Genomic DNA, 16,420 nt, shown 5'->3' with positions numbered 1-16,420 from the left:
CCTGTGATTACCAAAATAAGAGATTACAGAATACACAAATGCAAAATTGGGCCTTTCATTAATGCAATCCTAAAATCTGGCAGTGGAGTGGAAAACGTGACTACATAATCTGGCTCATTCGATTGACTGATGAAGCAAGAAAGCCAAAACCACACTGGCAATGGTTAATGTTTTGTTTCTTCAGCTTGCACCAGCTGTGAAGGAAACATGTGAGTCTAATTGCCTGTACCAGATGTTGTTTTGGTTGTTTTATTTATGTGACGCATAAATATCTTGAAATTATACCTACAAAAATAGGAGGTAAATCCTCAATTTATATAAAGTAACATGTGGCTTCCATCGGGTCATGACATTTTATATAAAGGGCCACACATCCATCTTTATCTTGGCTGATCTTTAAAAAGACTAACTGATTGCAACATGCTCTTTCTTTGGTTCTTCCGATTAAGCACTAGAACTAATCAGCTTTGCAGTGCTGCAAGATCTGCATGCTTTTGCTTTTTAGATTAGCTTCGGACAACTTTGAGCAACACGATACGGACAGACAGGGGAAGGTCATTTGTTCGAAACGTGGTCATAATGCGTTGTTTTTGTGGCGACATTTTAAATTTCTGCAAATATCTTAAGAATTTAGTCCGAAGGATTAATTTGACTACTTGTGTTTGCTGTAAAGTCAGCTGATGCGTCATATATCGAGAAATATTTTTGTTTTAAGAAAACATTACAAATGTAGACAGGATCCCCCTTTTATAAAACTTGCTTTTGTCTCAGAGGGCAGCATTACAGAGGATTGCACCTCAAATGAAGGACAGGATCACTCGTCATGTCGTTACCCTGCTACTTATTTGGTAGCAAATACATTTCATACATACATCCATACATTTAATCTTGGTACGATGAAACATTTACATGTGAACATCCATATTGTTTTTTTTTTACCAATAATGTAAATTCAGGTTTAGACATTCTAGTTGGGACATGGCATCATGGCTTAGGAAGCATTCATCAACCTACACTGACAACAAATAAGGACATACAGTCATTTTCTCAAAAAAAACCTTTATTTTTTCTGACAGTGATACTTTTTGTCTTTATCATTGTTCTAATTCTAAGTGGCAATCGATAACCCAGTTATGGTTGACTACTGACGATACCCCGAGCAGTGCATCATTAGGGTTTGTACATCCCGTGGAAGGTGACAGGAATGCTGCAATCCACCTCTGCCCTGGCCACCTCAGACAGATCTTTGGAGTTGAGGATGAGAAGGTATGCTGGTCTCTGGGAGCCGGGAGCCGCCACGATCGTAAGCAGCACTCCTGTAGGGATCAGCACACACCAGACTTGCTTAACAAAACCCATTGAATTAGCAAGAATTGACCTCAAAACAGTTGGTAAATTTGACTTACCATCATCCTCATCTACCGCATCAGGAGTCTGAACAAACAGGGGCTCCGAGGGGTAGGAGTCAGGCTCTTGCCATACCCAGGTCTCCCTGGTCTTCACATTCAACTTGCAGATCTACACACAAGTTGGAAAAAAAAAATCAACAAAACAGCCTGTTTTCTAGTTTTCTGAATCTAAAAACTGCTATTTTACTCTCTTACCCTGTCTGGTATGAAATGGTTGAGGCCCAGGCCGTAGGCGTATGAGTAGTTCTTCCCTCCGAACCTCTGGTAGTTAATCTGAGGAAACTCAAAGGCTACAAAGCCCCAAAAATATTAAATGAGTACACAATGCAGATACTTCAAGTGGCTATTAAAAAAACTCGTGTCCTTGTGGGTGTGTTGGTACCTTGACGGGGTCCAGAGAACAGCACCTCAGGTTCCAGCCAGATTGTCCCATCAGCGTGCATCGTAGCTGTAGCTGTGGTGTAGGGCAGGCTCACGAGGTTCTTCCCCTGCTCCTCCTACATCAAGTCCACAACATGGTGAGAACAAATAAAATTAGGCTTTGCATTTATAGGAAGAAGTTTGTGTCCCTGTGATGCGGAAAACTGGAGGCTCACCTTGTTGACGTCCAGGGGAATGACATATCTGCGCACCTCCGGCTGGGGCGCCATCATGGCCGCCTTCTTCACCTCGTCCCAGTTGGCTCTCAGGTTGGCCAACCAGAGGTAGTTGTAAACAAACTCAAAACTGTGAGAAAGAAAGGATAATGAACAACAATATCTCTATCAAGCCAATATTCAAACGTTATATGGAAAGGGGTAAATATGAGCGAAAAATTGATTCAGTTACCCTTTCCATGAACAAATGTCGAAAACAATGAATCCTTGGTCCTCATAGGTGTTGATGTGATGGAACATGCCAATGGCTGCTCCTTTAAACTTGAGATCAATGTACTCTCCTGGTTCTTTCTTGGCAATATGGAACAAGGTCTAAAAGAAATTACATCAAAAGAGATATCATGAGATTTTGGGAGGAGAACCGTTGATCACATGTGTTTGGTGCATTTAAAACCACCAAAGATATCAATCTACTCAGAGTTCTTACTCCTTGGCTCTCGTTGGACTCAAAGCAGTCCATGTAGTTGGAGCCACGGATGCTCCAGGCACCCAGGAACTTCAGCAGGTTGATTTTCACCGGAGTCTCCACAAAGACAAAGTAGTTTTCTGACATGCCAAAGCTGAGATTGGTAAAAAAAGAAAAAAGAAAAAGAAATAAAAGACAATATATAAACAGGGACTTAATGCTGTAAGACTGATGGCCTATTAACACAAACAAAAAACACACCTGTGCACATAAGAGGGTTTGAACCTCTCAGCGCTGGGGATCTGCACCACCACCTTAGACTTCTCAACAGGATCAGATTTATCTAAGAATGAAAATGTTGTGATATTTGAAAGGGATCGCTGTGATTTCTTAAAAAAAAAAAAAAAAAAAAATAAACATGCACGTTTCTCATTTTGTTTCTCTCTGTCTGACAGTATCATCTTTTTCCAACTCTTCCTTAAATCAATATGATTTCACTAAGAGAAATGCTTAAACACTAAAACAGCTTTTTTTTTCTGTTTTGATGCAGACATGTTTGGAAATCTGCACTAGAAATCAATTGCAGATTTACAACTTTTGGACGCCGGACCAGACATTTTAACCCCAAATTAATCATTTACCAGGTTATATTTGGTATAAATGGAGCTGAATTTAATGAAAGGCCACTGTTGTTCCAGAGTCTATTTGTGCGACATGCAGCAGTGGTCTGAACCTTTCTGTGTGGGTGGGATCCTGACAATGTTGTAGGCCAGTGATGCTCCTTTTCCCATGCAGTTTCCAATGTTGTACACAGTACCATCTTTCTCAATGTGAGGGTGGGCTGTCACTCCATTGATGTTGACATAGTTGCACATATCAACCTGCACAGAAAATAAAAGGTTTTTATTATTCCAAGTAGGCAAATTCAGAAGTTAAAAGTGCTCTATGAGCTTATTGTGTTCATGTACCTTCTTCAGTGTCTCCAAGGTTTCAGTGTTTACTTTAGTGAGGTAGTTGGTTTCTGTTACAGCATAGAAATCCTCACCGATAGGGTAGACATTCACCAAGGCGTTGTCTGTGACCTCAACACCTTTGAAGTAAGAGAAAAACCTGCAAAAACAAAGAATTTGTGGCTTAATAGACAACTACAATTGGCAAACAAATAGAAACTTTGATGCAATTTTAATTTGCATTCGACAGTAAAAAGAATCCAGATGACAAGAAAATTTTGCATGGTCAACTAACCTGGAGAAAATATTTTTGCAGGGATCAGGGTACGCAAATGTACCAAACTCAGTGATCACCACACGCTTCTCTGTAATGGCTCGCACATAAGCATCTGTCCTGATGAACCTGAGTGGAGAAAAGAGTCAAAAATAATTTCAGCCTAAAAATCTGTATACCTGAACACAGCCATGTGTTTGTAGCTGTGTTTCATTCACAAGTGTTTATTCTCTATCTTATAAATCTAAATCCAACAGTCAGCCTAAACATGAGAAATCAATTTGCAGGGAAACTTTTTTTTAATGCAGATGTGAAATGTCCTGTTAATGTAAATCATCCAAATAGCCTGAAAAGAGTGACTGAGCCGGGGCCCTAGTCCGTTAAGTCTTACTTTCGAAAGTAGGTGACCTCGCCATTCTTGAAGTCAAATTTGTGCATGAGTGCCTGTCCATCAAAGAGGTGATAGAAGGGCTCATCTCCAACCTCAAAGAGCCCTGGTCCCAAACGGAGAAGACTTCCCTTCAGAAATGAAGGAATCCTTCCTGTAAGAGCAATCAGAGTTGATCAGGTTGTAAAGAAACATTTAAAAAGATTTAAGTAGTACTTTAAGTAATTTCACACACAGTGCAATCAGTGCAATGTGAAACAAATATTTGCTTGTTGTCTATTTCTGTCTGAAAGATGCAAACAAACCTGTGACTGTTGCCGGAAGAGGCTCAGAGAGCTCCTCGCATGTCTCAAAAATCTTCTTGTAGGTGCCAGCTGGGTGTTCAAATCTGTTATCACAGAGTAAAGACATCAACATATAATGCAGCCCAGTAAATTAAAGTTGATGAATTTTCAGTAAGGGAAATGTACGTGTGTGGAAGTTTAATTGAAAACAGTATTTCTGACGGTTTGTGCAGTTCAAGGTCTGAGATTTCAGCATGAGATTTGAAGTCTCACAGGAGCTTAATCTACTGCAGACACTCAAACTATTCAAGTCACCGTGTAAAAGTCCCAGGATCACGTTAAAGAAATGTCTATATAAACAGCTGAATAACAGGTTATGAGATACATAACAGTTGATTGTAAACTCACCGGCTGACCATGTTTCTTCCTTGTTGTGACAACTCACAAAGCAAACTCTTGAGAAAACCTCTGGTCACTTCTGAACTGGAAGCCTCTGAATTCCTTGCGGATTTGGGGTATTTATTCGTCTGGTCCTCCTCATAGTCACTGCAATCTGGGCTTTAAACCTTTCTCCTGGCCAATCATGTCACACCGTGAACAAGAATCCCATTGTGTCAATATCCTCTGTTGGATGACTCAGTGGCTGCCCCTCTGAAACCGGATTTATTGCAGAGAATATGCATTGCACAGAATGATGATGGCTCAAGTGTTGCAATTGTACATGTGATTTTTTTTTTTTCAATTGAATCTACTGTTCAGATTTTTCCTTAAGATATAATAATTCTGAGTCACACAATGTGCAGGATATTTGACAGAAAACACACACTGACATCTTTGTTTAAAGAGTGTAAATTTGACATTTGACAAGATGTAAATGTATTTAAAGAACCATTGGTATTTAGACTAAATTGGACAAAATAACCTTTAGCATTGAAGGAGAATACTTCTACCACTCTACTTTTGATTTCATCTATTGTGAAACCACAACAACAGTGAACCTTTGCTGCTACAGGTGATGTTGTACAATAATGGTTACACATGATGCTGATGGTAGGTAGGTAGGTAGGTATATACTTTATTAATCCCCGAGGGGAAATTTTTTTCGCCACAGCAGCATACATACAGAAGCAATAATAGAAACAATAGAATAAAATAATAGAATAGAATAATATAATAGAAAAGCAATAAAATAAAATAGCAGTAAATAGCAGTAAAAAATATAAATATAAAATGCACAGTATATATACAGTACATTATATATATATATTATATACAACAAACCAATAAACACAGTCAACATATATATATGTATATATATACATACAGTACAGTATATATCTATATATATAATATACAAGCAACCAAGAAACACATTCAACAGTGTTATTGTACTGTGATGGATTTTGCCAGAGGTGAGTTGTTGTGAGGTGAGGTGATGAGAAGAAATGTGGCCATTTGTCCTTTGGTTTGAACACACAAAAAGCCCCAACCTGCTTCTTCCAGTGCCACTTTAATCCAGGTGCAGGGATTATGATCGACGTAGCCTCAAGACAAATGCTGCATTGTTTCTCCTGGGGGGAAAACACTATTAGGAAAGAGAGTTTTGCCAGAAATAGTTGTGTCACTGTCACGCAATGTTGTGAAGTGGCTGCTCCCAGCAACACATGTGGACCGACTAAATGAGCAACATAAAACAGTGTTGTGATGTGATTAAAGAAAATAAGGATCAGTGGTGAGTGACAAAGTTCACGTCCACCTCCGGTACAAACACAAGTGCAGGAAGAGTCTGAGTTTTAAATCTCATTTTTGAACTAGTTGTAACCTATAGTGGAACAAACATGTTAGATTTACATTCTTTAGATTTTAAATTTGACTAAAAGCGTCAATCAGTAAAATGTACTTTAAGTATCAAAAATACTCACCATGCAGAGTGGCTCTCATCGTTTTACGATTGGATCATTGCTTGCTTTAATGCATCAACATGTAGTCATTACTTTAAAGTTGTAGTTGATTGAAACAAAAATAATTGTATTTGTTTTCAATAGACCTATCGGTGGATGGTTTATCCTTTAAAGCACATATAGTGATATCTGCTGTGTGTCTGAAATCTTAACTTGAAAAGTAATAAGTTACTACAGTTGTCAAATAAATGTTGTGCCATAAAATGGAGATGCTTGCATAAAATACAAGTGCTGACAGACTGTAGTAAATAGTCCCTCGTGTAGCCTACATATTTGCCAATAAACAGATTAAGCCAAACCAGTCAGTGATGGGGAAAAAAGAGATCCACAGAGGGGATGCACCATGGAAGTTGTTGATGATGATGATGATGATGATGATGATGATGATGATACAGTTATGGCACAGCCATAGACTCTTCTCCCATCTATGGCCACGTGCATGTCATATCATCCACGAAATGAGAGGGCGACCTCTGTTGGATATTGAGTGCAAAAACCCTTTCTGCACAATTTTGATCTTGCGTGCGCCGATGGGTGGGCAAGACCAGTGTTATATCGCTTGATTAGATGAAACGAAAAAATAAACTAACAAACCCAATAACCTGTGATGTTTTTATTTTTTTAATTATTTTCACCGTAGCGGGGGGAAGAAAAAAAAACACAAAAAAACACACAAAAAACGCGCATGCGCACTTCGTTTAGAATTTACCCAACATGGCGACGAAATGCCACAGTCTGTTGTTGTAGTCGGTAGCTCAACACCAAATAGCTAGCTCTCGCCAAAACAAACCGGTTTAATAACCAGCTGATAACTGCGAGTGTAATCTAGGAGCGGTCAGCCGGCGGTTGTGTTGTCGCGTAAAACGGTTGTTAGTCGGGAAAATGAATTATACGACGAAGGTGGTCCAGGTGACCAACGTGTCGCCGAGCACATCGTCGGAGCAGATGAGGACGTTGTTCGGGTTTCTGGGAACGATCGAAGAGCTGAAGTTATTCCCACCAGAGTGAGTCGACTCACCGCGAACTGCTCATTTGCCAAGTCAACATCGCGATAATGTACTGGTTTAAATAGCTGTGTGTTTTATTTTTATTTTTATATATATATAAACGGACGGTCTTTGTAGAAAGTAAACGGAGGCCCACATGCTAACCAGCACGGTGGCTAACAGCAATTCAAATAAACCAAACGACAGTCGGGCGAAAACAAACGTGTCTTCATAGTTGTCTTTATGTGGAGCTACAAATTAAATGTCGGTTGAAAAAAAAAACATCTATGGCTTAAATGAGGTATCAGATATATGCTCAATAATGTTAATTTGGGTTTGTATTTTGGTTTTTTTTTACAATTAGTGAAATCTGCGTAACTTTTCATTAAGAGAGGAAACGTAAGCAATATTTTACTCTGCTTCTTATTTTCCACTTGCTGTCATGATTTTACTTTTATAACTTTACGTTTTTTCCACCGTTGATTCATGTATTAATTATCTGAGAAACAGTTAAAAAAAATAAAATAATGGCTGTTACACTTTACAAGGGCCAGAGTGAGTGATTACATGTTTTATCTCATCAATAGTCCAAATATATCTATATCTATCTATCTATCTATCTATCTATCTATCTATCTATCTATGTGTATAAAATACAGAATAGGAGCAAAATCTTTCACTTAAGATGCAGGAATCTGGGAATGTTTAACTTTTTGTTTAATTATCACTTTCATTTATCAATCGAATATTAAATGCAGACACATTTTCTGTTGATCAATTAATTACACAGATATATACCTTTTTGATCCTTACAGAAAATGACTTTGATACGGAAGCTGCAGATAACACAACCACAAGAGACACCGACATTAGACGTACACATCTAAAAGTGGAAACACAAAAAGCTTCAAATAATTTACTACAAAATACCTCAAATTGCATTAATATAGTAAGTAAAGTTCATCAAAAAGTGACTTGACTAATCATTCTGGGTAAGATGTCATGCTTCTCAAAATTCTGATTTCCTCTTTTATGGTATTACTGACTTTACCCTAACTTTTAGTAACCATAATTATGTCGTAGGAACCAGCAATTTTACTTCATAATTTCGGCTGATTTACAAAGTAAATGTTGATAGAGCTTTTGGCATTTAAAATTCTTCTCCACTTCTGCTATTTATCTGTTACCGTTTTAAAAATCTCAGCAGGAAATGACAACAACCCCTGAGCAGCAACCCACGTGCTTAAACAAAACGTGGCAAGTTTTCATCATGCAATAAGGCAGAACTGCTTGTTTTTTTTGGGTTTTTTTTTGTCTTTTGTGGGGATTTAGTTATTTTAATGCCAGGGCTGGCCTCCTCACTTGCAAATATTCCACCAAAATAAACTCCCCCCTGACACTTTTTCTGCCAGGTCACATAAGCCGCATCCCGGCGTAGCGCTGCCCAAGGCGATTGTGATTGGTTTGAAGAAATACAAACAAATTTGATTGTATTTTTAACCTATATCAGAAGGATATATGGATGTAGCCTGACCATTCACCAGCACGGTGTGGTCTAGATAGGTCTGGCTAAGTAAAACTAAACCCTGGTTAATGTGGGTGTAATTGGTTCACATCAAGTTGTCAAACAGGACAACAAAAAAAAACCTCCAATCTTGAGATTACTGTTATTTGCATCATTACTTTGTGCAATTTTGTGTCATTCAACGTCATACATTTTTGACCTTCTTCCATAGTGATTCTCCGATGCCGGTGACGTCGCGGGTTTGCTTTGTGAAGTTCCAGGAGCCAGAGTCTGTGGGAGTGTCTCAACATCTGACTAACACCGTGTTTGTGGACAGGGCATTGATCGTGGTTCCGTTTGCTGAAGGTTTGTCTCGTCATTATTCCCTCGTATGAGTGCTCCTTGTTGATTGAAAGGCATGACTCCTGACTTGTTACTGTGAAGATGAGGAAAAAACAGATTTTATCTGTCCCATTTGTGAATCGCACAAATCAACTCACCTTGGTCTGTTTATAGGAGCTTTTAAAGATCATTTGAATGAAACTGGTAATGCCATTCTCTCCCATTGCCTGTAAGAAGTGTTTAAAGCAGACTTATGCTGTCAGATTTTTGGTATACTGAAGTAGCACATTGTGTTTTGAGTTTTAGCACAACAATGCTTTTTAACGATCCCTCTATTATCTGGATTTTGACTTCACTGGGAAGCTGTTCATCTCTACCTAAAACAATAATTTGATCCGCATTTAGAAGGTGCAGTATACCAAAATCTGCTTTACACACCAGGAACATTCCCCAGCGGTGGCCGCCGCAGACACCTCAAAGTTCAGAAGTGAAGTAGTTCAAACACTTAACCATTTGTATTTAATTTCCTCCCCCATATTGCACTATCCTCTGTTAAACTTCTCTTTGTTATTTGTGCGTGTGTGTGTGTGTGTGTGTGATTTTTGTAGTGAAGAAGGCAAAAGCAGCCCCCTCGTTGATGCTGAAAGTGGTCCTCTGCCTGCCAACAGGGGATTGTAGACATTTGCAAAGGCCAGCAAGCATTCAAGCCCCACCCCTCTCTCTTTTTGTGTCCTCTATTCTTTCTCTGCCTTATCTTTCCCTTCCGTTCTGTTTAATTTGTCTTTCCTAGGTGGTTTAGTTTAGAATATAAAGGTCAGATATCAACGACATAACCTGAAAAAGTGCTTATTCGGCACTATTTTGCAAAACTTTTGAGCGCTGCTTGGTCTTTCATGGTATGGCTAAAATAATGTTTTTTGACAGATAAGGCTGGCTGTTCTTTTTCTTTCTTTTTTTTTTTTTTTAAATGTCAACATGAAGTCCCATGAAGACAGAAAGACCATTGAAGTCCAAAATCTATGAAATGCACGTTATTTCATTGCAGTGAATGGAGGCAGGCAATAGTTTATTTGGCGTCACTACCACAGGTACCATCCTGCTGTTGTAAATACTTTCTTGCATATCAAATATGCATGAATTCACAACTACTGAAAATAGTCCCGAACAAATCCATTCGCTCCTGTTTGCATAACTGTTGTTGAAAACTACAGTGCCCATGAGTTGTTTAAGGAAATTACTTTGGCTTCTATAAAAATGAGATAATAATTTGCGACCTGAAGATTTCAGTGGTCGTAAGCCACAGACAGGGTATAGCAGTCCAAGTATTAAACAATGGATTAACACTTTTTTTTTTTTTTTTTTTTTTTGTCAGTTCATGGGATTTGTGGACAGTAACATGAAAAAGAATATACCCAGCTTCACCCTTTTAAAAATGGTTAAAAAAAACTTGAAAATGCTGTCAGTTATTTGGGTCTGGTGACAAAATGTTACAGATAAAGACTGAATACTGTCAGTTGTGCAAAAAAACCACAATATTCTGGTTTCTTTAACTGCACAGACTTGCTTTACAAAAAAAAAGAACCAAAAAAAGCACTTTATTTCTTAGTTGTTAATTTTTGATGAGCTAAGTTCGGACTAAACAAGGGCAGCACTAGCCAGTGATGGGTTGTCTGATATCTTAAATATATTGATATAAACCTCCATCTCATAATAATTTGTAAAAGACAGCAGGTACAGTATTCTCTTTAACAGTGGTCTTCTTTTGTTGTTGTGTTTTACAGTTCTTTTTCCTGGCTCAGCCAGTCCTGTATTCCAGGCCCTGCTGAAAATACCATCCAACAGTTTTGTCTCCTGCAGCAATTTCTCTCTCCAGTGTGCTCTTGTATTTAAATGTTGTCACTGTTGTGTGTCCATATTAAGGTCATGTGTTTTTGTGGAAAAACTTGTTTTTGGGAGTGGATTAAGTGTGAGATGATTTTGAGGTGTGTATTAATTTGCGACATTTTGAAAATGAAATTAGAGGTGTATTGCAAACTAAAGATAATGAGTCTTTTAAACGGACTGTGGTAGCATTAATTAAACAGCCCATCGTCCTCTGTCCAGGTTTGTTTAATTGATGCAGTGACAGGTAAGGATACTGAGATAATGATGTACAGAGGCACGCTACCTTTTTTTTTTTTTTTTTTTTTTTTTTTGCAACGTAGCATTTGAACCACTTAATCCTCTGAAATGTGTTTTGGTAAGTAGACACTGATAGCTTTGTATAGTGTTCTTGCCAAATCCCTAAAATTCTCTCTGTTGTGTGTATCTCGATTTTTCTCTGTGTGCTTTTAGTAGCGAAGCCGCCAACGTGAGTCGCTTGTTTCAGTAAACATCTAAATGAAAATTGAGGGCACACCCAACTGGAGAGGCAGCTGTGCTTGCTAACGTTTGGTTCATGACTTAAAAAAACACATTCAGGTGATATACCCTTGGCAGTGTTCATTGGAGTGTGATTTATTCCAGCAATAGTTATGTCACTGCAATGATTATGTTGAATTCAGGGAACTCTTCTGTGAACTGTAAGGTAACCATTTTGTTGAACCTAATTTGAAGAAATGCAGTGTGAAGACTTTTTGTTTCTGTCTTTTCCAACATGTCTTCTCTGTATTTGCTGTGTGTGTGTGTGTGTGTGTGTGTGTGCGTGTGAAAACGTTCTGCGCTCCTAATGCCTGTTTCATATTTTCGTAGGATCGATTCCAGATGAGGCGAAAGCTTTGTCACTGTTGGCGCCAGCAAATGCTGTTGCAGGAATGCTGCCAGGAGGAGGTCTTCTTCCAACGCCTAATCCCATCCCCAATCCATCTGTAAGTGTTCACGCCCGCTGTTTTGCACAAGTTCTCTCGACTGTGGGGAAATATACCGCATCAGCTGAAAGCACATAATGCCAAGAGTTCTACAAATATGAATGCCCTTTTTGCCACATTGCGCAACACATTTACCCAAAGCACAAATCGTGCTGAACAGAATGACTCGAAGCGGTTGTGCTTTCCGTTCTGATCACGATGATGGGCTGCAGGCACGCATCGATTCCCGAAACCACCGGCTGTCAGTCCGACGACGATTTAGCCTCTGCTGACGGCAGCCAGTATTTCCTGGCTTCCATTGTGGCCGATGAACATCCAGGCCGGGGACACGGTTGCCAAGACATTGTCTCCCGGTCCTGGTGGCCCCGTGACCCGATTGTTTCACAGTAAGCCAGGCTGCACTCACTTAACAGTAATGAACCATCACAAGTAAGCTGATGAAAAGCCAAGTGGTCATCAGATGACGGCCGATGGGTTCTGAGATTCCAGTGTGCTTCGCTTCTTTTGCTCTCAGCATGGACTGTTTACCTGCACGCAACCAAAGGTGCTCGTACCTGATTGGTCAATACTACCAGGACAACAAAAACAAACGGTGTCTCCCTTCTCATGCAGATATCTGCTCAGAGATCAGGCACACCAAAAGCAGGGGGTTTGGCTACGTAAAGGAACAACCCACAGATAAGATGGGGTTTGTTTTTGTTGACAAACGGATCGCAGCTCCAAGTCAATCTGGAAGCAGTTTTCTTCTTAATCAGCAGGTGGAGTTCGCAGCGCTGTTGCAGAAATTGTAGCTGTTCAAGTGTTATTTTTCTTGGCACTGAGGATTTCTCGTCCATGTTGCCTCGCGAGTTTCAAAGTTGATTACAGCAGTAAATCAAATCGAACTTACCATTGACTTGTTTTTCCAAAATGCTAGAAGTGGGTCAGCTCCACAGCTCCATCCGTCAACATGTGTATATAACACCCGACACCAATATGATGACACGATCACCTGTAAGATGTCGGTGTCCGGGTATGTTAGGCTCTCAAAAGGAGTTTGTCTATTCCAGCTCGGCATGAACCCCTTCGGAGGTCCGAACATGGATGCAATGGCTGCATTTGGATTCCCCGGACCAAATATGAATCCCCAGGTGAGAGATTTTCTCGAACGAAAGTGAATACAGTTGCCGTTTTCCCAAGTCTGCGCGGGCGAATTTGCGGCATATTTGAGCAGACCACCTTCTTCCCGTCTCCGTCTCTTTACAGGCAGCTGATCAGCTGTTAAAGTTCATGACGGATCCAAAGTAAGTCTGTATATAGAAGCTCTGCAGTTTCACTATCGATTTTAATACTGGGAGTAGTGAAGAGTTAACTAACTGCCGTTTCTTTGTTTAGACTGAATCCCCTGGCTGCCAGCATGAACCTGCACGCAGGCCTGAAAGCTGAAACATCCAATAAAGAGATCGAGGAGGCCATGAAGAGAGTGCGAGAGGCCCAGTCGCTCATTTCTGCTGCTATTGAACCTGGACGTGAGTGCACAGAAGTTCGGAGGACGTTTCTGCCGTGATGTTGACTTTACCGTCTAAAATAATGTCTGGTTTCTCACGGTGTCAGAATAGACATTTTCACCGTTTTTTTTTTTTAGTTGTTTAGTTCTTTAAGTTAAGACATTTGTTGTACGATATCGCTCCTCGAAAATACGAAGTGAAGTCTGGTTTTTGATGTCCTGCAGATAAGGACGGCAAAAAGAAGCAGTCTCGGTCCCGGTCCAGGTCCAAGTCCAGAAGAAGGAGGTCCACTTCGCGTTCGAGGCACCGGTAATTACCACAATATATTACATGAACGGCAAAAAAAAAAAAAAAAGTTGGCGAGGATTTTTGTGTCTGTTGATAATGAAGTTAAATGTTGTGACGGTTGCGGTCGCAGGCGAACCAGGAGCCGATCGAGGCGCAGATCAAACTCCAGGAGCAGAAGGCGCTCTAAAAGCCTGCGCAGGAAATGCACCCAGTCCAGAGACAGAGGCAGGCGATCTCCAAGCAGATCCAGGTGGGTAAAATGTTTTAAAAGCCGGACCCCCGCGAGCCTGCTCTCTCTCTCTCTCTCTCTCTCTCTCTCTCTCTCTCTCTCTCTCGATTAACCTGTCTGAGATCTTCTCGTTTATCTACAGAGAGAGAAAGAAAGAGGATTCTGGGAGAAGACGATCCAAAACGCCACCCAAAAGCTACAACACAGCCAGGAGGTCGCACAGTGTGAGCCGGTGAGTACAGGGGCAGTTCTTTTTTTGTTGTTGTTTTTTTTTTGTTTTATAACCGCGCAGAATCTAATGCTCATAATGGCTGAGCATGAAAGTCAGAGGAGACAATGAGATCCAGAACGGGTGTTTTGTCATATCACCTTGCGAGTATGGTACTTACTTTAATAAAGTAATTCATTGGGACATGCAAAAGTATCAGCAAATAGGTTGATTTTGCACAAAAAAAAAAAAAAAAAAAGCGGACGCGCCGATATCAGACGACGACCTGCTCGGCCAGTGTTGCTACGGGGCGGACGGTGTTCACGGAAACTCCACAAAACCAATAAAGCAGCGCTTTTGCTGCGCAATCCACTTTTAGGATATACAAATCACCCACGGAAACATTTCCGAAATAATGTCACAGGCTTACGGAAGGCAAGACAAAATATTTGAAACCCTTGTTACTGAAATTGGAGACCGTTATAACGCCTTCTGAGGCCTTTTTGGTGAAACTTTATTCCATGCTTCTCAAGACATTTCGAGACGTGCCAATAACCCGTGTGAGTACAAACGGATCAGGGTAAGCAGCATGTCGGCTCTTTGTCCCGCTGTGCTACACAGGAGATGCAGGAAAAGTCGCAGCACCAGCCGATCTCCCAAGAAGTCGCTTAAAAGGAGAAGCTCCCGGTCCCCATCCCCTCGAAGGTCGGTGCGGTGATGCGTTGAAAACCCTCGGGTTGCAGCGCACGCCTACCTTTTTAAGTTTCCGCGATGAGACCTCTTTCCAAAATGCATCAAATATCCCGTGTCGGCGTTATTAAAGCCCTTTCCCCCACCCCCCCTCTCCCCTTGAGCAGACACAAGAAGGAGAAGAAGAGGGACAAGGAAAGGGACAGAGACCGCAGGAGCGACAAGGAGCGCGGCCGCGAGGAGCGAGAGGCCTCCACCAGCAAGAAGAAGAAGAGCAAAGACAAAGAGAGGGAGTGCGAGAGGAAGTCGGACGGAGAGAAAGGAGACGTCAAGGTCGGTGGATCTTATTTGTGGCAGCGTCGTCATTCTTGAGACGCCGCCGGGTGTTGCTGTTGTGGTGTCGGAGCTGCAGTTCATCCCGTTTTAAAAAGGTGACGTCCGTTGGGTCCCTCTCGCAGATCACCAGGGATTACGATGAAGAAGAGCAAGGCTACGACAGCGAGAAAGAGAGGGAGGACAGGAAGGGCTCCGACGACTCGGCTTTGTCCCCCCGGTCGGTCGAAGGGAACGGCACGGCGCGGCCCGCGAAGCAGGCCAAAGTCAACGGCGCCGACGACCACCGCGAGGAGGACATGGACGTCAGTGACTGACCGGCCCGTCTCGCTTTTGTCCCACATTATCCCTCCGTTTTAAGTTGTGAATACGCGACGACTATTCCCCGCCGGGGGCAAATCTAAAATGTGAAATGTTTGAAAAATATCGCTTTATCTCTCAGAAAACACGTCTGCAAATGTTTATCACGGTGACATTTCTCGTGGTCTTGTCACATTAAGTACTCGTTTGCTCTTTGCCGCTAAAACCGGGCGTAGCTTTGCTTTGAATTTCTTGAGTTTGCGTTTTCGGATTTTGTCAGTGCTTGACATATTTTTTTTAATCATTTTGTTTGTTTTTGTGTTGTGGTGTGACACTCAGGCTTCTTTCCCCACCTCCTCAAAACAATTATTCTTGTTTGCTTCTTGTTATCTGAAAGTGTTGGTTGTTTTATCAAGGACTTATTTTATATAATAAAGCCTATTTGGAGAACTAAGACTTTGAATCATCCTCTGCGTTCCTGCTGACAAACGGATAAAATAACAAGACTGCAATCACAACCGTCACGTTAATGCAAAGTCATGAATCCAATATTGCCGCGATGCAGCCAATGGCCACAGAGATGCTGAAAGGGTCAGTAGAAAGTTTGGCAAAACGTATTGCAGAAGACGCATGTCTACGACCCAAACCCCTCAGGCATCTAGAAGGAGGGGCATAATCACACTGGATTAAATCTTTAATCATGTTATGTAATTATACTGTGATGATAATTGAGAATTTAAAATCACCGTCGATGAGTTTTCCAGGAAAACACAATTGTTCATGGGCACAATAACAGGACCAGAGATGAAACGGTTTGTTGATTATTTAAGTTGTCATTAAAAAGCAACAACTATTATAACTTGAAATAAATTGCTAGAT

General features: G+C 40.8%; 2 protein-coding genes across 9 annotated transcripts; one reads left to right on the top strand and one right to left on the bottom strand.

The window, feature by feature from the left end:
• Positions 1-1,087: 1,087 nt before the first annotated feature.
• Positions 1,088-4,786, bottom strand: rpe65a (retinoid isomerohydrolase RPE65 a). 4 transcript variants are annotated; one of them, XM_069691942.1, is made up of 14 exons: positions 4,776-4,786; positions 4,385-4,471; positions 4,087-4,233; positions 3,717-3,824; positions 3,440-3,581; positions 3,205-3,352; positions 2,733-2,814; positions 2,493-2,625; positions 2,238-2,377; positions 2,006-2,135; positions 1,792-1,906; positions 1,605-1,699; positions 1,407-1,518; positions 1,088-1,316 (listed from the first exon to the last, which is right to left on the bottom strand). In XM_069691942.1, the coding sequence occupies exons 1-14, from the start codon at positions 4,784-4,786 to the stop codon at positions 1,171-1,173; spliced, it is 1,596 nt and encodes a 531-aa protein (XP_069548043.1). In that variant the 3' UTR covers positions 1,088-1,170. The 4 variants fall into 4 exon arrangements, with proteins under 4 accessions (XP_069548043.1, XP_069548042.1, XP_069548041.1 ...); XM_069691941.1 differs by having other exon boundaries at positions 4,087-4,237; positions 4,389-4,471; XM_069691940.1 differs by lacking the exon at positions 4,776-4,786 and having other exon boundaries at positions 4,087-4,237; positions 4,389-4,494.
• A 2,241-nt stretch (positions 4,787-7,027) lies between these two features.
• Positions 7,028-15,995, top strand: LOC138617274 (serine/arginine-rich splicing factor 11-like). 5 transcript variants are annotated; one of them, XM_069692110.1, is made up of 12 exons: positions 7,029-7,332; positions 9,051-9,184; positions 11,891-12,006; positions 13,056-13,136; positions 13,252-13,289; positions 13,381-13,514; positions 13,718-13,802; positions 13,912-14,031; positions 14,153-14,242; positions 14,840-14,923; positions 15,076-15,241; positions 15,367-15,995. In XM_069692110.1, exons 1-12 carry the CDS (start codon positions 7,211-7,213, stop codon positions 15,556-15,558), a joined length of 1,362 nt encoding a protein of 453 aa, XP_069548211.1. In that variant the 5' UTR covers positions 7,029-7,210; the 3' UTR covers positions 15,559-15,995. The 5 variants fall into 5 exon arrangements, with proteins under 5 accessions (XP_069548212.1, XP_069548211.1, XP_069548213.1 ...); XM_069692111.1 differs by lacking the exon at positions 14,840-14,923 and having other exon boundaries at positions 7,028-7,332; XM_069692112.1 differs by lacking the exon at positions 7,029-7,332 and having other exon boundaries at positions 9,091-11,620.
• Positions 15,996-16,420: the final 425 nt, after the last annotated feature.

This window comes from Brachyistius frenatus, unplaced genomic scaffold (genome assembly GCF_029030835.1).
Source record: "Brachyistius frenatus isolate BFR_SWC_R1_liver_20210118 unplaced genomic scaffold, ASM2903083v1 Contig_12, whole genome shotgun sequence".
Classification (NCBI taxonomy): domain Eukaryota; kingdom Metazoa; phylum Chordata; class Actinopteri; family Embiotocidae; genus Brachyistius; species Brachyistius frenatus.
The sequence above is the reverse complement of the archived record's forward strand: the minus strand, read 5'-3'. Positions and strand labels throughout refer to the sequence as shown.

What these genes read in the sequence shown, in the direction of transcription:
- LOC138617274 (XM_069692110.1), top strand. Translation starts at nt 7,211, where the DNA reads ATGAATTATACGACGAAGGTGGTCCAGGTGACCAACGTGTCGCCGAGC. An exon ending in CTGAAGTTATTCCCACCAGA is followed by an intron (nt 7,333 to 9,050) that starts GTGAGTCGACTC and finishes CTTCTTCCATAG; the next exon opens with TGATTCTCCGATGCCGGTGA. An exon ending in ACTTCGCGTTCGAGGCACCG is followed by an intron (nt 13,803 to 13,911) that starts GTAATTACCACA and finishes TTGCGGTCGCAG; the next exon opens with GCGAACCAGGAGCCGATCGA.
- rpe65a (XM_069691940.1), bottom strand. Translation starts at nt 4,494, where the DNA reads ATGTCTTTACTCTGTGATAACAGATTTGAACACCCAGCTGGCACCTAC. An exon ending in TGCAAAAATATTTTCTCCAG is followed by an intron (nt 3,582 to 3,716) that starts GTTAGTTGACCA and finishes TTGTTTTTGCAG; the next exon opens with GTTTTTCTCTTACTTCAAAG. An exon ending in TGCGGTAGATGAGGATGATG is followed by an intron (nt 1,317 to 1,406) that starts GTAAGTCAAATT and finishes TGATCCCTACAG; the next exon opens with GAGTGCTGCTTACGATCGTG.